The following is a 23630-nucleotide window of genomic DNA, read 5'->3' on the forward strand; positions in this document are numbered from 1 at the left end:
CCTCCGTCACCGACGACTCGACGGAGGTGTACGTCCCTGTCTAGATCCTCGATGGGGAGACCTGTCGAGGCTACCCATCCTAGACGACGACTCCCTCCGCTGGGCGGAATGAGTGTCTCCAGGACGGGTCTTAGGCCTGCAACACGCGGTCCTCCGCTCATCTGGTGACTCCTTGGCGCGGAACGTGGAGGCCCTTCTAGGAGGACTATCTCCTGCCCGCTCAGGTGTCGATCTAATGGACCTAGAAAGGTCTTTCAAGTTTTTGCTTGGTACGAAAACCCACGTCCCTTGCAGGGAGACTGGTCTCCTGCTTTTGGTTGGAGGGGAACGGGGACTCATCCTGTCCCGAGATCCTGTGGGAGATCGCGAAGGGGAGTTCCTCCGCACAGATCGATCTCGCTTCCTCCTCTGGCGTCTCCGCTGATCACTGCTTGAAGAAGCCGAAGAGTCACGTCCCGACGAGTAAGACTTACCCCCGTACCGAGACCTAGCACGTGACGGTGTTTTCTTCGGGCTACGCCGTACCCCTGACGTAGATGGAATAGGGAGACTCTCCTGTAGCGAAGTCTTCGGCGGTAACCACCCCGACAGGCCAGCCAAGCAGGGGAAGGACTCGCTTAGGCCTTCCTCCATGTCCAGTGGGGACCTCATCGCAGTCCTCGGTATGTCCCAAGCCAATGGATCCTCTTGCGAGGACTCTTCTCTGCCGATGGCGCCCTCCGTCGCTGATGTCCCTGAAACTTCTACCCAGGAATCTGACGAAGAAAATGGGACACTATTAGACCACATGGGGTCCCCCGACGAGACGCGGCCCCTATGTGAGAGAGCCACGTCCCTCGGACCCCCACTACACTCACTTACAGGCGCCTGAACTGCCTTAGCAAACGAAGAATCGCCAACAAATTCCCTCTCTTGGGAAAGCGGGGCCAACAGCTTGTTCTCCCTGGACTAACCTCGTCCCCTACTCTGGGAAGGGGATGAAGGATGGACCCTACCTGACCCTTCTCCTGCCGAAGTTGCAGGGGAAGTTAAGCTAGACTTCCTAGGCGACCTCTTCGACGTCTTCTTCTTTTTGGTGCCGAATTTCACCCACTGGACCTCAGTCCAATCGGCACATTCGGAACACTTGTCCGACAGCGAACGGGCTTTACCCCTACACGAGGTACACAACGTATGCGGGTCTACATCGGGCTTGGACAGAAAAGCCCCACACGATTTACCGGCTCTAGGCCCAGGACAACGGCGAGCGTGCTCCATAGCACAACACAAAGGACCGTAGACACAAGAAAGCCAAAGGGAAAGCACTAAAACACTAGGAAAGCACAAGGGAGCGATATCAGAAGAACGTAGGTAAGGCACTAAACACTCGCTAAGGAATCCAGACCATGTGGGAAGCACGTGGTATCAAACACAAAGGGGGTCGCACAGAGAATTGAGGAGCGTCGTGTACACACGACGCGACCAGAAAACTTACTGCCGGGTCAAGCTCAAAGCCACGCGACCTACATTGGGCATTGCCCCCAGGTCACGTTCTCTCCCGCTAATCAGGTCACTATAGAACATGGGGGTAGGGTAAACTACACAAAACTCTGGTCGTCTGAGAGGAGTTACCAGTAACCTCTTAAGAAAGTGTTTCGAGGTAAGTCTTTGTGTCGGAACAAACTGTAATTATAGCCTGAGAGGAACGGCAAGGCTTTTGCAATCCTCACAACAATTATCTAAATTATAATACTGGTCCCAACACAAAATAAAAAGAATTGCCCAGATATAACTCCCTAAAACAATTCACACAGTAATTACACGCTAAAAAACCTGATAGAAGTTATCCCTTATAACAATTAATAACATGAATAACTAGAGTTAACAATCTGCAGTTGGGTAATGAGTATTGACTAAGTACATGGCACACAGTGAAATGACTGAAAAGAATAAGCATCTGCCATGTACCCAAGCCAAGGTTTTTGCCATCAACTTCTAGATTGTCTTAATATTGTACAAGAGGCCAAAGCCTCTTGAAAGGAAAGAAAATGGGAGAAATTTTTGCTCTATGGAAAACATTGGTATTAGCCAGGCTTCGAGAAAGAAGCAATATGAACCAGGGAGGTTCATAGAAATAAAGTGTATATTTAGAAGAAAAAAATTTGTGGAAATAATTAAATTTTCATCTGAAGTCATTAATCCTTTCAGATTCCTGGGTGGTGTAAAACCTGTCTATGGTTAAAGCTCTCAGTTGTGGCTTTCAAATTATTGAGCTTAGAAATTGCTTTTTGCAATCACTGTAAGGTTTCTTCTAACATTGACTTATTTTCAGGTTTTAATTCAAAACTGAAAATTTTTGTCAAGACTTATCAAAAATAATATTTTAGGAAAAATAACAATTGGTAAAATATTTCACGATTAGCCTATTAAGAAAGGTTCTAAGGATAATTCCCTTTGGACAAAAAAAATGCTACACGAAGTATATGTCTAGAATTATTTTTTCTTATTTTTTTTACAGATGGTGACATTTGATTTAAACAGAAACTCAAAGGATTAAAATGCATTACAGAAAAGTAAATAAATAAAAAATAGGCATCCAGTCAACAGAATGAGGGTAAAGCATACAAGTGACTTGTCTTAATGATCATAAAAAGTAAATGGAAGTTTATCCTTGTTAAAACACGAATTTGATACTATTTACCTGTTTCATATGGACAAACTTATTACTCTATAGCAAATGCCTCCCTCTTTTTATTATTATCATAATTACTAGCCAAGCTGTAACCATAGTTGGAAAAGCAAAATACTACGAGACCAAGGGCCCCAACAGGGAAAGTATCCTAGTCCTACTCAGAATGATGGCTAACCATGAAAATAAAGAGTATATTCAACAGTGGTTTTTTCTGGCAGTGGAGAACCAAACTTACAATTTCCCTTCTTCTAGAATAAAGTAATTTAACTTGCAAGGGCATAAATAGGTATCAGTAAAATAAAGAGGTTTTCAGTTATAATACACGAATCTAGGGCACCAGCCACCCGTTGAGAAACTACCGCTAGAGAGTTATGGGGTCCTTTGACTGGCTAGACAGTACTACATTGCACCCTTCTCTCTAGTTACGGTTCATTTTTTCTTTGCCTACACATACACCGGATAATCTAGCCTGTTTCTTACAAATTCTCCTCTGTCCTCATACACCTGACAACACTGACATTACCAAACAATTCCTCTTCACCCAAGGGGTTAACTACTGCTCTGTAATTGTTCAGTGGCTACTTTCCTCTTGGTAAGGGTAGAAGAGACTCTTTAGCTATGGTAAGCAGCTCTCCTAGGAGATGGACACTCCAAAATCAAACCATTGTTCTCTAGTCTTGGGTAGTGCCATAGCCTCTGTACCATGGTCTTCCACTGTCTTGGGTTAGAGTTCTCTTCCTTGAGGGAACACTCGGGCACACTATTCTGTCTTATTTCTCTTCCTCTTGTTTTGTTAAAGCTTTTATAGTTTATATAGGAAATATTTATTTTGGTGGTCTTGTTCTTAAAATATTTTATTTTTCCTTGTTTCCTTTCCTCACTAGGCTACTTTTCCCTGTTGGAGCCCTTGGGCTTATAGCATCTTGCTTTTCAAACTAGGGAAGTAGCTTAGCTAGTAATAATAATAATAATAATAATAATAATGGTTTCATGAAAACACCTACTGTAATGCATACTTAACAAGGACAAAATCTTTAAAAAAAAATTCTATTTTTCAAAGGATTCCATTAACAATTCTTACCTGAAAATTGATGCCAGCAAAAATTCCAGTAATGAGAGAGGCTGCCCCCATCATACCTGCAACCGGTGCATACTCGGGTTCAACAGTCCTGCAATGCAATACATTTACATTGATTACAAAATAATGCGTTATTTAATTTCGATCATAGAAACATAAGCCAGCCTTCTGTCATGAATTCCTCTTTACCAGCATAAAAATCAACTTGAAAAACCTTTCCTTCTGTTGTATAAGTGAAAATAAAAAGAAATGCAAAGTGTATGTATGCAAAATGAAAATAAATTACAGCACAAGTATTGAAAGACCTGATCCCACTGTATAAAAATTACCTATATGTCTTTTATGTTCTATTGCATTTTGTTTCTAGTTTAAAAACATATTAGAGGTTTCAAACATATATTTTCCATACTGACAATGTTTAGCATTTTTGGGACAAAAATAAAATAACATTCACCCTTAATATTCACACAATTATTATTCTCTAAATGTGCTAAATAAGGCTTATTATGCAGCAGTATTCAGCCTTAAAATACAATATTGGTAATATTGAAAAACCATCAACTATGAAGTAATTCAAATAACAGAAAAAGTTATTATACCACAGGAACACTTCTGCAAAGACTTTTTAATCTTTATATATTATAACTGAACTGAATACAGGTATAATTACAGTACTTGAATTTGAAATACCTCATTTAAAATCTTGTATTTAGTGTATCAAGAAAACTTATGACTTACCTTGGGCAATACATCATTGCTAAAGATGAATAATATCCTGAGGTGAGACCCAAAATGACAGCCAAAACCCAGTATGCCCAGTCTGAATCAATGAGAACTGGCATAACACGTTCAACATTAACTGGATAGAAGTGACACAACACAAATGCAGGGATCAAGAAAATGCGGAGAATCACTGGGATGCAGAGGAACCGAGGAGAAGGCTGTTGAATAAAAATTAGTCATAATTGTGATTTAAATATAACTACAGTGCTACATTTGTGATATTACATATTTTGATAAGCTACAACTAACAATTTGGTCTCTGACACCAGTGATATTGAAATTGAAAATATAAGTACATTACTGTACGGTGTTTTTCTAACCCAAACAATAAGTCTAAATATCAGGAGTGAGTAAAAAAGCAGGTAAGAAATGACACTGAGTTACATCAGTTTTAAGTTGTAATATTCCTTAGCTTTAGAGAGAGAGACAATACAGTATAGGGATTTGAATAATCATTGTAAAGAAAACAAAGTTTCTATTTCTCTAATAAAAAATTATGATCAATTAGTAGCTTCAAAATGTAAAAGAAAATTAACATTAACTTCAGGGTAATATCCAGAGAAGATTATGCTAGTTAATTATAGTAGAGATGACTTTGGGAATGACACACCAATTACCAGCGAGCCCTCAGCTAACAAACCCTCATACCTTAACAAACTTTCAGAGTTTGATAATGAGCTTCATAAGCTTTTGACTTCATTAGCTGCTTTTATACAATTTATAAGTCCATTGTAGGTTTTATTTGAGTATTAAGGCACTGTTTTACCTGGAAAACAGGCTATTCTGGAACACTTAGTTAGAAAAGTTTCAGATTAAACAGAGATGGGTACTCAGGTTCCTGGAAATGTTAAGAATCCTAGTCAATCTGAAAAAGTCTCTTCTGATACTGACTTAAAAGGACTCTCTCTTTAGGTATGATAACAGCTTTAGTTTCTTTTCGAATTTTTCCGTTGGAACAAAAGGATAGTCTTTCTTCTATTATTAGAAAAGTTCAAGAGGATGAAGTCAACTTCAGTTGCTATGTGGCTGAGACTACAATACTAAGGACCATGACTTCCTAAGAGAAGTTCATCCAGATTGGAAGCCCGATGATGCAATATCATCTCAATGATATTGGAACAGGATAGGCAGTATACATAGTGTCTGTTCTAATTATGAAAATATAACTTAAACTATCACGTTGGTGGAGCGACCCTCTTCAATTGTCCCGTATAGCTTACTTGGAGGTGAAGATTCTGAACATCTCTGATCCGATGCTTCACAAAAAGGGTGAGGAACAATACTGGATTGCATTCATCTTTCAGAGAAATAGACAGCAAAGGAATCAATTCTTCATGTCAGTTGCCTAGAACTTCTAGCCGTGTTAGATGCTCTTCAGGCTTAAAACTCTCGGGTTGTAGTAAAGTGCATGGTATTTTCAGACATGATGGAGTTTGCTTATGTCTGGAAATGGGAATCCTGTGCCTGATAACAGAAATTTTATAAATTTGGACAAATTGGAGAGGACTAGTTATTCTCCCTCAGTTTATACCAAGAAAATTGAACATCCTACCAGACCAGTTAAGCAAAAATCAGGTTCTTCCAAACGAATGATCTCTGTTTTTGAAAATGTGTCTAGAGATTTGGAAGTAGTGGGGACATCCATATGTAGACATGTTTGCAAGATCTCTAAACAGGATGATGGGAGGTTTTTGATTTGCCAGTTCTGGATCCTCTAGCATGGAAAGTGGATGCCATGTTGCAGGACTGGTCAAATCTAGATTTCTATGTCTTTCCCTTGTTTGCCATTATTCAACACAGGATCAACACATTCATTGCATCGATGAACAGCAGGATGATACTAGTGGTTCCTTATTGGCCTCAAATACAGTGGATTGCAGATCTGTGGCCTTTGTTAGCAGAGTGCCTTAAAAGGTTGCAATGTTAAACCAATCTTCTCAGGCAACCTTATTTGAGTGGTACATCCAAACTGTTATATTCTACAGTATATCTAACCACATTGAGACTATCCAACATATTTTCAGAGACGAAGAGTTCATGAGGCTCTCTAGTTTGTCTACTCTAAATAAAAAAAGATAGTCTACTAATAAACTCTATCCAAGGCAATAGAGCATTTATTTTAATTGGTGAAAGTGAAGAAATGTGTCAGCTACTAGGACTAGGTTGAATAATAGTTAAACTTTAGCATTTTCTTATATATGAAAATATCTTTCTATTGCAGTAATTTAATACAATAGGTTCATGCTTAATTCTGAACTCAAAGCTAGATTTATTTGTTTCAGGTATTATTGCTGGTTTATTTATGTCCTTTATCATTGAAGAACCTAAAGCAATCATGAGGAACTTTTTGGAATCCAGATGTAGTTTTACAGTTTTCAAGACAGATATTTTAAACCTTTGAAAAATCTGTCTATCAAAGATCTTATGGTAAAAACTCTTTTAATTTTGCCATCAGCATCAGCTTAAAGAATTAGTAATCTACAAGCTCTTTCTTGAGAGGTAGTTTTTGGAAAACATAGGATGATCTTTTCTTTTTTCCTACATTCAGAGCTACAAATGATTTTAAAGACTAAAGGTTTACCACAGTTCTTTCACACTCCTTCTTTAGAAGAAGTTAGATTTACCTTAGATAACACTTTCTTAGTCCAGCGTGGACTGTATTATTTGACTAACAAGCAAGCATTAAGAGTAATGTTCTTAATTTGTTTTGTGGAATTAAGATAGCTAATTGCCCTTTGCCCAAAAACACTATGTCTTTATTGGTTAAAAGATTGGTTACAAAGGCTCACGGGGAGTTGCATCCAAGTAAAATAAGACTTGAAAGTGAGAGTACATTAAAAGTGGAACTACTTCACTGAATTTTTGTAGGCATTTTTCTGTGGAAACAGTTGTATCAGCAGCTCAGTAGTATAAAAACATTACCTTAATAAATTCTGCTTCTCTTATCAAGATTGCTAAACTTTAAGTCTCATAATGGCTGCAGGGAATGAGGTTAAAAATAATAAAAACAGTAAACATAACTACTTTTAGGTTTAAACTTTTCTATTTAGAAAACACAATATTAGATGAAAAATATAGATAAGTAATAAGAAATAAAAATGATTTATAAACATATTCTGTTAGGTGTAACAGCTTGGTACTGAGGCACAAGACTAGAGGTGAACCTGATGTAATTAAGGAGTATTTTGTAATTTTGTAAGTGTTTGCATTTCCTATGTCTTTCCTTCATGACCCACCTCTGTCAAAGTGTGGGAATAAGCAATATGAACATCAGGGAAGGTTAATAGAAATAAACAGAATTTTTAAAATAAAATTTATTTCTTTATTCACCTGATGTTCATATGAATACCCACTCTCCTCCCCACTTACTAAATAAGACAAGAGAATAGAGTTTTACTTTTGACTTTGAGACTGTAGAAAAGTGGTTGTGTTCTTTCCACATAGTGGTTTGTTACCACTATTCACCAGATGACACATTGTTGGCTGAGAGGAGTAAGCCTCTTGAAGAGCAAAAAAACAGGAACTATTTTTTAATTTTTTGGGTATTGTCAATATAAGTCAGCTTCGAGAACAAAGCAATATGAACATAATGTCAGTATGAAATAAAAATTTTATCATCAAAATTCTGTTGTTTGTTTATTTTAGTCTAAATCCTAGAGACGAATCTTTAAAAATCAACATTCCTTCTGAAACAGTTAAAAGGTATTGCAGATATCATAAAAGACTTAGCCTCTCTTCCAAAATCTTCATCATTTTCATGAATGTTTGTATGTTATCTCTTCCCTTTACAGGGATAGAAATAAATTTAGTTTTGTCCATTCTCTTCTACCCTGTACTCTCTCTTCTTGAACTCCCATTATGGCTAGGTCTTTATCTATTATTCTGTACCTATATTTCCTGGCCCTTCATTTAGGTCTTGTCCTGCAACTTTGATAATTCCTGTTTTCATAACCCTGAAATCTCTTATCAATGTCTAAACCATCCCAAACTTTGAGTTCTCAGCCATTTTACGAACTTCTGCTCCCAACATCTCTTCCCCCAGTTCCTCTTACATTATATCATCTTCGTACCATAGTCCAGCAACCAATATCTTAAACTTCTAAAGTCACTTATCAAACTCTCCTCTATTTTTTTGTCAGTGCTTATGTTTCTGCTGCATAGAGTAGCACCAACCTTTCAAAACATATTTCAAGGGTAAAAGCAATAACTTAAACACAAATCTTTATCTCCTTCTATCACCTACCATACCTACGCCTACCACTTCTCTCAAGTCAAACATACCTAATACGTCACTTCTATAATTGCTGTCATTCATCTAATATGATGAAAACCAAACAAGAATGGAGGTATATTTGATTTAATCAACTGTAGCCATATAGATATATATTACTAAGTTGTGAGTACTATAGGGACTGTCTTAATATCATACCCTAAACAAAATTAAATCATAAATTGCAAATATGATTTTTATCATTTAATTTAAAAATATATCAATTTTTGAAAAAAAAGGTAAGTTAATAATGCACACATACATACGCATACTGTGTGCTACGAGAGAGAGAGAGAGAGAGAGAGAGAGAGAGAGAGAGAGAGAGAGAGAGAGAGAGAGAGAGAGAGAGAGTTACTTACCCAGGTTATAAGTCCTGGTAACATATTTCCAAACATGGCAAATATATTGAAGGTAAGGAAACAGGTTACAGCTTGGTAGTACTTTGGTGGTACTGGGAAATTTTCTTCTGTCCTACATGTGTCTGAAATAAAATGAGTTTCATCAGTTATACAGCATTCTCAACATTTCATACTAACATATAGTATATCTTATAATATTGTATAGGCACTTACTAATGATCTTTCACAGAATTTTAAAAGTAGAATAATTTCAAGTACCGCATGGTCTATTTCAGGGCAATACTTGAATCAAATATATTTTGCTGAATATTGTTATACACAATAGTGTAAAAAAATAGTATAAATCACATGTTAAAGGTTAAGATGTAAACAAGAATATATAAAATAACATGGATGTACAAGAAAAATTTTGCACACCCTGTAACTTTAATTCACAGTACACTGTACCTGCTAAAACAGCAGGGAAGACAGCTAGAGTAACAAAGAAGACCAAGAAGACATTGAAGAGCTGAGGGAACGCTTTTTTGAAGATATGGCCGTAAGGTATTCTTGGTTTGCTTGGATCTCTCTTTGCAGCTTTCTGGGCTCTATCATGTTGAGCTTCATGATAACGGAAGAAACGCTGAAAAAAATTATATTTCAATAAGTTTATTTGGTATAAGGGGCAAACAATTGGTTAAAAAAAATACAGGAAACCTTATGAAATCCAATTAGACTTCTGATATACAGTATAAACATGGTTGCACAATTCATCTTCAGGATATTTTATGTGAATTTAATATGACCTATAGTCCCTCCGGGGGCACAAAGTTAAAAGACATTTTAAGGCCATTCTGTCCCTAAGTTCATCATGAACACTTACATAATAAGAATTTCCATTATTTAATTTCCCTCATAAAAAGGTATTTTTATCCAGCAATTTCAATATATTGTCAAGATTCCTAATATTTTCAATGAGTTATGCACTGTAGATCTTCTCTCATTATAGTTAAGCACCACGTTTCTCTTAATTTATACCACACAAAAAACATTAATAGATTTTAATAGGAAATATGTTTTCTATTTAAGTACTCAAAAAAATAAAGGAGAACCAAACATGATAAACTTAGTTTCTTTGTATCTCAAGCTGATAAAGACTCAAGATCTATAATACAAGATGTCTAAAATGTTTTCACAAATGTAAACTAAGTAAATACACTGTACAATTGAACTACCCCAATACTCACAAAATAAGGAAAGTAAAATTTTCATTAATGCTAATTCAGAATGCTTGGGTAAAAACTAATTACCGGTATGTAAATTAAATATACTATTCAAGTACTCAAGACAAGAACCTAACATTCATTTAACATTTTATTTCATCTCATATAGTTTATTCTTTTGTTAGGTTGTTTGTTTTTCATCCTATGCTTCTTTTCCTATTGGGGCCCACGAGCTGTTAGCATTTTACTTTTCCAACTAAGGTAGTAGTGGTAGTAGTGAAGATATTTGGTTTCCTTTCCAGTTTTATCCGAATAAATGCTCCCCAGAACGTCAGCCAGGCAAGCCCAACCCCCACTGTGGTGCCCAACCATAGCAGTGGCCTCCCAAGTAAACAGCTTAAACTCTCAGTCCAGGCCTGGGATCGATCTGCTGCCATGCGAATGCTAAGCGAACACTTTACCACTGTACTAGACAGGAGGTCAGTAGTAGTAGTATTAGTAGTACATCAATTAGGAGACGAGAGTGACAAAAGACAAAGTAGGGTACCCAGGAAGTTAAGCAACCATTAAAGAATGACAGGAAAACTAAAGGAGCCAAACAACGACTAAGGGGAAAGTAAAAGGACCCAACAAAGGGCGATGACTTCAGGGTGGGGATAAATGAAGGAAACCTTAGTAAAGACAATGTCTCTTAGAGAGATAGGAGGGTTACCTTTAGCCATCATACCAGTCAAATTTATGATGGCCTGAGAATGCACATAAAAAAATATAACATTGGAAGACATTAAACAAAATACGAGTACCTATGGTACAAAAAGACCATGATGGCCAATGCAGTGGGTAAACTTTTTACCTATTACATGCCTACCAATCATTTGGGAGCTACTTACAGGAGTCAGGAGTGAGGAGCTGTGCAACAACTTAAAGGAAACAAATACCATGACTAGAGGAACAGAGAGGAATATGCAAATGGTTGTAAAACCATCTCGTGGAGGGTAAGATGGTAAAGCGAAAACATAAGAAATGGAAGCCAAACTTAAGTATGATATGATTAACAATAGGATGCTCTTTGGTATGGTCACTCATTCGTTTCACAGAAAGCTTGAGGACATATGGAGTCTCAAGCTACATAGTAAACATATCCTCTAACACAAAACTACAATGGAAGACAGCATTAAAAACACTAAGAAACATACTGGCAGAGGTAAGCATCAGAAGAGAAATCTTCCTCGGAGATTCACTATCACAATTACTGTTCAGTTTCCATGATAAGCTACTAAAGACAATGACCTTCAAGAAAACTAAGAATGGCTACCAACTTGTAAGACAGGGCATAGTTATCAATCACATAATATTCATGAAATAAATCAAAATATATACTTCTTTGCATGGAAAGTCTGAGAGTCAGGATAAAAACTAACCTTAATAAAATGGAGTTTGGTATTGTCAAATGAGCAGGTGTAAATGCAGCATAATTAAAGGATACACTACAGTGAGGGAATCTAATATTCTGATGAATAACTGAGAATTCTGAAGGCTTAAAAAAAGGGGAAAAGAAAATATCCATCTTAAGAGCAAACTTCTCCTGGCTTTAGGCAAAACTGCAATCCAAGCTCAATGATGGAAACAGTGTGAAAATCATCAATATATAGTTGTGTCTGTAAAAATATATTGGGAAGGAATAGTAGACTGGATGAATGCAGACCTACAAAGCACAGGCAGAAAAACATGAAAACTGATGACCATTAATAAAACCAAACAACTAAAAGAGTAAGTACATTAAGACAAAATTGTGAAAAAGGAAAACAAAGTTTGGATGACTACCAATATCAAGAAAAGCACACTTTGGCTGTACTGTAACTGGGTACTGTAAAAATAGCGGTTGATAACAGCTTAGGCGAAAAAAAAAATAAGTACAGTATACAGAATTGGTTATAACCCAAAGGAAAGAGAAATGGGTAAAAATATACCATATACATGGCCAGTACCAGACTCAGAAAGCAGCAGAAAATGTAGATGAGAATGGCTGAGACTACGCACGAGTTCAAAAAGAAGACTGACGGCATGTTGATAGCATCACAAGCCCAAGCACTATGTAGATGATACATACAAAACAAAATATATTACCAAATATTAACAATACTCATTTACTTTGAATGAGAATAAAACATTGAGATCATCAACCACATCTAATGTGAATGCTCACATTAGCAAAAAATTAGTACAAGAGAGGGAATGACAGCTACTAACTCCTTGCACCGAAAGATCTGGAATGAATATAGCATACCATGTAAGGCAAGAACACTAGTATAGCTATGTCCTGTACCAGTAAAAGTGCTGGAATAGAAAAAATATTACGATAATATGGTACTATAATGTAGGGAATGACAAAATGATACAGGCTCGATGATTAGACCTAATCCACGAAAATATAAAAAAGCATAAAGTATCTCTGACAGATGTGGCTATACCATAGAACGTCATTATTAGGTTGGAACCCTAAATATACAAGGAAGCGGGAATCAAACCATCAAGAGGCAGGTTGCTGCCCAATTCTAGTCTCCCAAAATACCAACCTATCAAGGTTATGAAAAAAATAATATCGATAACAATAGTTCAGGGAGGGCTAAAATCAAATATTTTCCTTAATTCCATCTACAGTAGTTCTAAAATTTCAGTTCTAAGTCATTGTATTAGGAATGATTCCATGATACTCTACATAAAAATAAAACATCATAATAAATTCTAGAGATTTTCAAAACATACTTACATTTAAAGGCAGTGCAAAGTAAGTGTCAAAACACGCTAATAGAATAAAAAGAGCTGTGATGAAATAGTAAATGGCAGATGTTCTTATGTTTGGTGCCAGTGCAATTGATATGATATTTATAATGGCAGTGAAGGTTCCACTGATATTCTGAAAAGAAAAACAAATCTACGTAAGTACGTACTTTATAAAAGGGAACAATTCAAATCTTTTATCAGCATAAAATCATATGCACATATTTTACACATATAAACAAATTTTAATAATACTAATACAGATCATAGAAATGTAAACACGAAAGCCAACTTACTGAACCCAAAACTACAGCCCCAGTATAAGCAAAGGGTAGTCTTGCCGCCATGCCATACACAGTGTTCTGGTATATACCATTAGCAACTGTAACAACAGACAAAAACATGTATTAGTCATTATGTAATATTCACTTGTTACATATATCAACTGTGAAGTGAACTATAATATTGCATCATTATCATTGCCATATGATTATTATTACAGAATTGTATGGAACAATTCAAAAGTCATCAGCCTGATTTAAAGGCTTTCACCAAATGAAATGCACAAAGAAATAAAAAAATACAAGAGGAGCTAAAATTTGAAGATACCAAAGTAGCACTATAGATAAATCAAATGGAAAAAACTATGTACTGTAATTATAAAACAAGTATTGCCTAACATGACAAAATCTTTCATGCTGAGCCCATATGTAATTTGAGAAGTATACAACATTATTTAATTATATAGTATGAACAAATCCCCCATGTTATATGTACTTCTGGGGTATAAACTAATACTACAAAATAAAAGACTTTTCTAAAACAACAAAGATTTTATCAAAAATTAGTTGTTGTTTATGCATCAGACAACTGAAGTACTGTATATCAATATGAACTTGTCATGAGCTAGGCGAATCAGCCTTCTTCAACATTTAAATATTCATACCTGCAGGAAGCTCGAGATAGGAAATAGATATGAAAACAGGGCTACCCTCTATTTGAAGAGCATAAGAGTAAGGAAATAAAGGACAAGCATCTTTCCACAAGTAACATCACAGGCACTAGCCAAGACCTGCCTCTCTTCTCTTGTTGTCAAGTGAGGCCCATTTTTCTATGAACACTAAGGATTTATCTAAAAGGATCAACAGAAGACATTCATCTTTGCCCAATATAAGTGTTGCATCTAAAACCCCCAACAGTAATCATATGCCAGGGTCTGAGAGGATTTGGTCTAACAGATAGGATAAAACGAACCTGAAACAGGCATAGTAAAGCAGAGTGAGGCTTCCTTTTCTTTAGCAATAGAGTGTAAGGTAATACTGAACTATACTGACTTTAAAAGACAGAGAAGGAGACTTTAACCACAAAATCAAGGACCAACTTAGTTCAAGATGATTTTCATCAATGTTCAAGCAGTGATTGTTGCAGATGTTGAGGTGAGGATATAGGGTAGAGGTAACAGCTAAAGATATAGCCACCAACATATACTTCTTCATGCTATCCAGCCACCATGTGCAAAAGTTCTTTCATATCTGGGGCTGCTCATCACAGCTAAGCCCTCGCACCTTTACAATAAAGGCACTTTTGAATTAGGCATCATTTTAGTTTATTCTTCCCCCATTCACATATTATTTTTGCCAACAGGGACTAATAAAATGGAGAGGTTTATAAAGAATTGCTGATCATGGCAAACTGGAAGGATTGGGTTTTAAAAGCAACCAGTTAGCTACTTTCAAAGGATGCTAAGTCATCAGAAGACATCACTCATGCAAAAAGGAGGATGTCTAATGGCCAAGGCTCTATTCTTCACATAAGAATGGAGTTCTACTTATTAACCAATGCCATTATGAAAAAGTGGGACTAAGCAAAGAGGGACCCATTCCTACTCATGAAAAATGTTGGTAAAGGAACTCCTTAATAAATTAAACCTGGCTACAATCATGGTAGGTATTTTTAACTTGAAATGTAGACTCAGCCCTTTTCAGAAAATAGTTATCCCTCAACATAAGTCAGTGGTGCAGCAAACCCTGTTCTTAATGGATACAAATGATTTCTGTTCATCAATCTATAAAGGAAGGAGATTTCTGGCATTGCTGGATCTCAAAGATGCTTATTTCCATATATCATTGCACCTGAATTCAAATAAGTGCAGTACTTTAGCTTGACTTGAGCAGGAAATTTATTTCAATTAAAGATTCTGCTATTTTGGCCTGGCAACTGCCTTTTAAATCTTCCTTTATTCTAAACCCCAGGCATGCGGTCAAAAATAGCATGGTAAAAGTATCATCAGCATCAAAACCATTGAGTTACCTGGCCCAACCATTTGAAGTCGATCAACATTTGGAACTTCACATGTGCTGGTAGCAGTCAGAACTAGTATCGGCAATGAAAATTATAAACTTGGGTATGGATATCAGCACAAAATCAGCCTTATTACTGCCAGCATAGGACACAATCAGGAGATTGCCACCCTTGACCCAAAAATTCATGTGTAGACAAGGTCCTTACAATCCTTGATTATGCACATTGTCTTCTGGGAAAAGTTGGCACCTTACAGATGCTTCATGATGTAATACTGTACACAACTACTCGGATATAATCTTGGAAAATATCTTGAGGACTGTTTTGGTGGTAGGATTCCAGACATCTTTTAATAAGAGTTTCACTGATCTCTCTTCCAGCTTAGTCATTTTTATCTTTACAAACACTTCAAGCTAAGGTTGAAGTATCCACCTATCACATTACCAGGTATCAAAAACTTAAACTCTTGCAGAGTAGGAAGCACATAAATATCTTCAAATTAAAAAGTCACCTTCTTGACCACAAAGCTACTGGTTGGCTCGTAACAGGAAAAGCAGTAGATGAGATAACCGACAACTTAATGACTACGACTGCAGCTTACTAGGCGAATCAGGCCAGTAAGAGATCTAAGTCACAAGTTCATCTACCAATTGATATCTTCATGTGGGGAAAAACAAATGATGTTGAGATAGTACTATGGCTTATTACAGGATGGCTCAATGAAGTAGCATACAGTATCTTCCAAAATAAGCAAGGTCTTCTGATATATCAATCACTGCATTAGGAAATCAGAAGATGCTTTGGCATCAGTGGGCCCAGCCCTTGGTGAATCAGAATGTCACTGCATTAGGAGATCTGTAAGGTGCTTTTCCATCTGTTGGGTCTGCCCTATGAGAATATATTTGCAGCAAGTCTTAAATGTAAGTTACTAATGTACTACTGAACTCCATCTAGCATTACCTAAAAATCAGAGAGACAAGATGCAAGATGCACCATTACTTTCCTGAGCTATCGTGTATGATTACATCTCTACTCCCTTTTAGACCCATAAGGCAAGTCCTATACCAGTTTAGTCTCCAGGAATGGCACAGTGACCTTGACTGCCCATATTTGGTTGTAAAATGTGTGGTTTTTCCAACTTCCTCTTCATGTTGATGGACAATTCCAGGAGGATTCCCTTGTGTAAAGTGCTTCATTAACATTTTTGGCAGATTCCTTTATAACCAAGAAAAGTAGTTTTATGCCTGAAGATCATCAAGCTAAGTTTTAGAACTAGAATATTTCAGCAAAAAAAAAAAAGGTAACCCTTCACCAGCCCTGGTCAAGTGAACTCAGTTCTGACATTGGTGATATGAAAGGCGCAGTAATCTAGTTTCCTTGAGCATTCACTTTACTGCAGTGCTGTATGAAGTCATCATTCATCAAGGACTATAGGGTTGCTCTTTCACAATTCTCTCTTCAGTAGAACAGAGCAGACTAATCTAGTATTTCAAGAGGAAGAGAAGGAGTCTCACAGTGCCTCCAAGAAAGTCTTTGGGCTTCACTTGAGGATCCCTCACTGAAGGTTAGTTTTTTCTTGGTGTTTACACCTTGCACACAATTTAACAAGATTCATGCTTTTTCTGGAATATGTTATTTTGATTATAAAATAAATTTTTGAATATACTTACCCGGTGATTATATAGCTGCAACTCTGTTGCTCGACAGACAACTCTACGGTAAAAACTCGCCAGCGATCGCTACACAGGGTGCGGGTGTGCCCAACAGCGCCATCTGTCGCCCAGATACCCAGCTCTCAATGTAAACAGAGACTCAATTTTCTCCTCGTCCCACTGCGTCTCTATTGGGGAGGAAGGGAGGGTCATTTAATTTATAATCACCGGGTAAGTATATTCAAAAATTTATTTTATAATCAAAATAACATTTTTCAATATCTAACTTAGCCGGTGATTATATAGCTGATTCACACCCAGGGGGGTGGGTAGAGACGAGCAATATATGTTTACACTTTTATGAGCTAAGAGTTTTTATTTCATTTTAGAAGTTATCAAAATAACAAAAACAAAATAAATAGGTACCTGGTAAGGAAGTCGACTTGAACAATTACTCTGCCTTTTAAGTACGTCTTCCTTACGGAGCCTCGCGATCCTCTTAGGATGCTGATCGACCCCTAGGATCTGAAGTATCAAGGGTTGCAACCCATACAACAGGACCTCATCAAAACCCCTAATCTAGGCGCTCTCAAGAAATGACTTTGACCACCCGCCAAATCAACCAGGATGCGAAAGGCTTCTTAGCCTTCCGGACAACCCAAAAAACAACAATAAAAACATTTCAAGAGAAAGATTAAAAGGGTATGGAATTAGGGAATTGTAGTGGTTGAGCCCTCACCCACTACTGCACTCGCTGCTACGAATGGTCCCAGTGTGTAGCAGTCCTCGTAAAGAGACTGGACATCCTTTAGATAAAAAGACGCAAACACTGACTTGCTTCTCCAATAGGTTGCGTCCATTATACTTTGCAGAGATATATTTTGCTTAAAGGCCACGGAAGTTGTTACAGCTCTAACTTCGTGCGTCTTCACCTTAAGCAAAGTTCGGTCTTCCTCACTCAGATGTGAATGAGCTTCTCGTATTAACAATCTGATAAAGTCTGACCAAGCATTCTTTGACATAGGCAAGGATGGTTTCTTAACTGAACACCATAAAGCTTCAGATTGGCCTTGTAAAGGTTTAGTACGCTTTAAATAGAACTTAAGAGCTCTAACAGGGCATAAGACTCTTTCTAGTTCATTGCCTACGATCTCCGATAAGCTGGGGATATCGAAAGATTTAGGCCAAGGCCGAGAAGGCAGCTCATTTTTGGCTAGAAAACCAAGTTGTAGCGAACAAGTGGCTTTTTCTGACGAAAATCCGATGTTCTTGCTGAAGGCATGAATCTCACTGACTCTTTTAGCCGAGGCTAAGCATACCAGGAAAAGAGTCTTAAGAGTGAGATCTTTCAGGGAGGCTGATTGTAACGGCTCCAACCTGTCTGACATGAAGAATCTTAGTACCACGTCTAAATTCCATCCAGGGGTAGCCAAACGACGCTCCTTGGTGGTCTCAAAAGACTTAAGGAGGTCTTGCAGATCTTTATGTTTGGAAAGATCTAAGCCTCTATGCCGGAAGACCGATGCCAACATGCTTCTGTAGCCCTTGATAGTGGGAGCTGAAAGGGATCGTCCTTTTCTCAGGTATAAGAGAAAAACAGCTATTTGAGCTACAGAGGTACTGGTCGAGGATACAGAAACTGACTTGCACCAGTCTCCGAAGACTTCCCACTTCGATTGGTAGACTCTAAAGGAAGACGCTCTCCTTGCTCTAGCAATCGCACTGGCTGCTTCCTTCGAAAAGCCTCTAGCTCTCGAGAGTCTTTCGATAGTCTGAAGGCAGTCAGACGAAGAGCGTGGAGGCTTTGGAGTACCTTCTTTACGTGTGGCTGACGCAGAAGGTCTACCTTTAGAGGAAGACTACTGGGAACGTCTACTAACCATCGAAGTATCTCGGTGAACCATTCTCTCGCGGGCCAGAGGGAAGCAACTAACGTCAACCTTGTCCCTTCGTGAGAGGCGAACTTCTGCAGTACCTTGTTGACAATCTTGAACGGTGGGAATGCGTAGAGATCCAGATGTGACCAATCTAGGAGGAAAGCATCTATATGTATTGCTGCTGGGTCCGGGACTGGAGAGCAATAGATTGGAAGCCTCTTGGTCAGCGAGGTTGCAAAGAGATCTATGGATGGTTTTACCCCAAGTGGCCCAAAGTCTCTTGCACACATCCTTGTGGAGGGTCCATTCGGTTGAAATTACTTGCCCTTTCCGACTGAGACATTCTGCTATGACGTTCAAGTCGCCTTGGATGAACCTCGTTACTAGGGAGATGTCTTGACCTTATGACCAGATGAGCAGGTCCCTTGCGATCTCGTACAACGTTAGTGAGTGGGTACCTCCTTGTTTGGAGATGTACGCCAAGGCCGTGGTGATGTCCGAGTTAACTTCCACCACTTTGCCTCGAAGGAGAGACTTGAAGCTTTTCAAGGCCAGATGTACTGCCAACAGCTCCTTGCAGTTGATATGCATGCTCCTCTGACTCGAGTTCCACAGTCCTGAGCATTCCCGACCGTCTAGTGTCGCGCCCCAGCCCACGTACGATGTGTCCGAGAAGAGAACGTGGTTGGGAGTCTGAACAGCCAGGGGAAGACCCTCTCTTAGGTTGATATTGTCCTTCCACCAAGTCAGACAAGACTTTATCTTTTCGGAAACCGGGATCGAGACCGCTTCTAGCGTCTTGTCCTTTTTCCAGTGAAAAGCTAGATGGTATTGAAGAGGACGGAGGTGTAGTCTTCCTAGTGACACAAATTGTTCCACGGATGACAGCGTCCCTACCAGACTAATCCACAGCCTGACTGAGCAGCGTTCCTTCTTCAGCATCTTCTGGATGGATAGCAGGGCTTGATCTATTCTGGGGGCTGATCGTCTTGTTGTTCAGCAACGTCCTCATCAGAGGGTTCCTCATCCGAAAACTGATGAGGAAACGGCAACGGAGTGGGCAACGTCTAGCTTGCTGAGTCCGGTCGCACTGGTGCATGCGTGACGGAGCCGGACGCAACATCATGGAACTGCTGCACAGTCTGTGAACTGTCAACAACCATGGGTGCGCGAGGATGCACAGCGTCAACCCGAGACTGTCTAGACCGTCTGGGTTGTGCAGTCAACACCCTACCGGGTTGCTGAGGTTGACGCACTGTGTCAAAACAAGTCACCTCTGCTGGTTGTTGAACGTCCTGAACGTCAACAACCACCTCCGAGTGTCGCTTAACGTCAACGTGCGGCTGGCAACCCACACTGGATCGCATCGGTGGAGGAACCACCTCAACTGGCAGACGCGAGTAGGTTACCTCAGCGTCAACAGGGCGCACAACCGACCGGTTGGAAGGTTGTTGGCCAGAAGGTTCGGTAGCAACCTTCTCCGCATTAAAGTCCTCTATCAAGGACGCAAGCTTGGACTGCATGTCTTGCAGCAAAGCCCATTTAAGGTCTACGGGAGCAGGTGCGGCAACAGACGGGGTTAGCGACTGAGGCGGTACCGCTTACCATCCCTGAAAGCCTTGTTATGCATGACATAATTGTACAGCAAAACTTCAAAGGCTCGAAAAAAGCTGTGAAGTTGACCTGTAAAAAACTTGGAGCGTCTCCTGGCCAGGCGCCAGGGAGAGTCTACGAGAATTGAGAAGTCTATCTGGGCAGAGGCATGAACTCCTAAGCCGAGAACTTCTCTCGTGTCATATCAGACTCTAACTCTATAAACCAGTTTAAAAGAAGGGAAAGCAAAGGCTGAATCCCCCAAACTCCTCCTGGTGAAAAACCAGTCGCCTAGCCAACGTAAAGCTCTCTAGGAGAGCGAGAGAGCACTAGCTTAAAAACAACGGCTTCGAAGTAGCTAGGCCTAGTGTAAGCTCTGACGTTTAGGCGAACGAGGAGCAGCAGTTACAAAAAGACCCGGACAAAGATCCTTAAAAAAAATCATCATGATTTAATTAAAGTCCATAGGGGGCTAAGCAGCTTTAGGCTCCTCTCCATCTGACAGAGTCCTCAAGGGAATATCAGTAGGAGGGGGAACAGCAACTTCCTCATCTACAGGAACCTTGTCCGATAAAAGCTGAGTCTCAAGCAAGGGAGAGACCTACCGTGGTGGCAATGCTTTACAAGCAGAGTCCACACTCAATGGTGCATTAGTAGCGGATCAGAACGCAACGTCATGTAACTGCTTGACAGTCTGTGAACTGTCAACAACTGAACTGTCAACCACAACAGGTGCGTGAGGACGCACAGCGTCCACTCGAGACTGCTTTGACTGCCTAGACTGAGCAGTCAAAACAACTCTAGAATGCGGAGGTTGACGCACAGCGTCAAAACAAGTCAACTCCGATTGTTAGTGAACGTCTTGAACGTCAACAGGAGCATCAGCAAGTGGCCTAACGTCCAAATGCGGCTGAAAAACCACACGAGACCGCATCGAGTGTGGTTCTAAACAACCTGACTGACGTGACTAAGCTACGCCAACGTCAACAGTAAGCACAAAGGAACGTTAGGTTGGCTGAAAGCCAGGATATCGATGAGATAAACGGCAAGACTCAACGGACTAATCGGCAGAATAGTCTTCCATAAGGGAGGCAAGCATATACTGCATGTCTTGCCATACAACCCATTAAGGATCAACGGAAATGGTTGTGGTAAGAGACGAGGGTAACGTCTGTGACCGCAACACTTTGCCAACAAAAAAAGACTCTCGGAGTCTGTGTTACGCTTTTGTTAGGCGGCGAGCAGTTATCCGATGACTGCATAGGGTCAGAGCTGTCCTAATGGTTGTAACCAGGACGCTGGACCTGTCCTGAAAGGACTGGCTTTCGCTTAAGGGCTTCGAAACCTTGTGACAGGTTTCTTATGCGAAAAGCCTTCGGATGACGAGGAGAAACAACGTCTCTCTCGTCTTATGGTAGGGGAGATCTTGGTAAGATACACCCGATACCATAGAGGGAAAACGTCTGTTCGTTGATCAAGGCCTCTCGAACCCATAAGTCGTTTGACATTACTTCTCCCCTGGGCTTGGGAGCATGCAAGAGGTCCCGGACTAGGTGAACGACAGGCACGAACAGACGAACCCACGGACGCAACACTGTAACACTTTGCGCATATCACTTTATCACTTCGATTTTCTGTTTTGCACTTATTTCACTGAAATCGAAACTTTTACTGATTTCTACCTGAAACACGCAATTCTACCCTTCATTAAACGGTAGTAATTGCGAAATCAGTCGTATAATGGAAGAGGTTGACGCACTGCGTCAACAAAAAAAAAAAAACAGAAAACATATTTTAAGATAAAATCAGTGGCTGGGAAAAAGACTAAACACTAGTTCATATAAACTACGTTTACAATCTCTCACCTCACATAGCCTGGGGACGAGAATAAAAAACTAAAAACGTTTTATCCTTCCTCCCCGTACAGAGATTAGGGACGAGAGTAACTCGAGAACAACGTTACCCGCTTGAACGGAACGTTTTCTCTCCTCTCTCTCCCTCCGTCTCTATCTCTCTCTCTCTTTCTCTCTTGATTTCGCACCTAAGAGAAGAGCCCAATTATATTTCGTCAAAAAAACATTTTATTTGACTAAAGGAAAAAACTGAAAGGTTTTTCAAATAAAAAGTTCCTTAAAAATAGAATTTAAAACATTTAAGCTAAGAAAGAATGAACAAAACGTCAGAATCGATTTACTCTTACTGCAAAGTGAAACCGTGATACACTCTCTCTCTATCGTAACGATAGAGCGCATGTTGAACGTCCTGAACGTCAACAACTGCGTAGCATAAAAAACTAAACGTTAGTTCATCTTTGAAAACAGTACGAAGACTATCAAAGAAATTCTTTCATACAATATTACATTTTAAAAGTTTTAAATCCTTAGCTCTTTAAAAGCTAATTACGATATAAAGGGCTCAACGTTGATTAACTTCGGTTTCCAAGTTAGGACCGCCTACTCTCAGGAAAGGTCACATATAAACAAAACATTAAAATTTATTTTTATATGTTTATAATAAATGGAAAGTTAATCGAAGAGGCCTAATAAAGGCGGAGAGATATAAAATATATAGAGGGAAATCTATAAATAATTCATAACGTGATATTTACTAAAAGCCTAAACACACTTCCGTCTAAGGGAAGGGTCGGCCATTTAAAAGTGAAAGAAAGTCCATACTCTCTTTGTCACCATAATTAAATCTATCCAAAACGAGTTCAAGATTTAAGATGAAGATAAAACACCTGCATAGCGAAAGCTCAAAACTAGAATATAGTACTTCACCAAATAGATGTGAAAAACTCCAGTTTAGCAACAGCGAGTAAAGTACGTCTTGTCGACACCTCGACAGAGAGAAAATTGAGTCTCTGTTTACATTGAGAGCTGGGTATCTGGGCGACAGATGGCGCTGTTGGGCACACCCGCAACCTGTGTAGCAATCGCTGGCGAGTTTTTACCGTAGAGTTGTCTGTCGAGCAACAGAGTTGCAGCTATATAATCACCGGCTAAGTTAAATATTGAAAAATACCGGTATTAGTAGTCAAAAGCTGGATGTCCATAGTACCAT

At 39.1% G+C, this 23630-nt stretch overlaps 1 protein-coding gene across 2 annotated transcripts in view; it reads right to left on the minus strand.

The window, feature by feature from the left end:
• The window catches only part of Ent2 (Equilibrative nucleoside transporter 2), a 1033466-nt gene that overhangs the window by 7754 nt on the left and 1002082 nt on the right, over nt 1–23630 (minus strand). For both annotated transcript variants that reach the window (XM_068363488.1, XM_068363487.1), the window contains 6 exons: nt 13441–13526; nt 13134–13280; nt 9609–9783; nt 9162–9283; nt 4488–4690; nt 3753–3840 (listed from right to left, as the gene is read on the minus strand). In XM_068363488.1, the coding sequence (XP_068219589.1) occupies nt 3753–3840; nt 4488–4690; nt 9162–9283; nt 9609–9783; nt 13134–13280; nt 13441–13526 (821 nt within the window). The remainder of the gene's footprint in view (nt 1–3752; nt 3841–4487; nt 4691–9161; nt 9284–9608; nt 9784–13133; nt 13281–13440; nt 13527–23630) is intronic.

This window comes from Palaemon carinicauda, chromosome 40 (assembly GCF_036898095.1).
Source record: "Palaemon carinicauda isolate YSFRI2023 chromosome 40, ASM3689809v2, whole genome shotgun sequence".
NCBI lineage: Eukaryota > Metazoa > Arthropoda > Malacostraca > Decapoda > Palaemonidae > Palaemon > Palaemon carinicauda.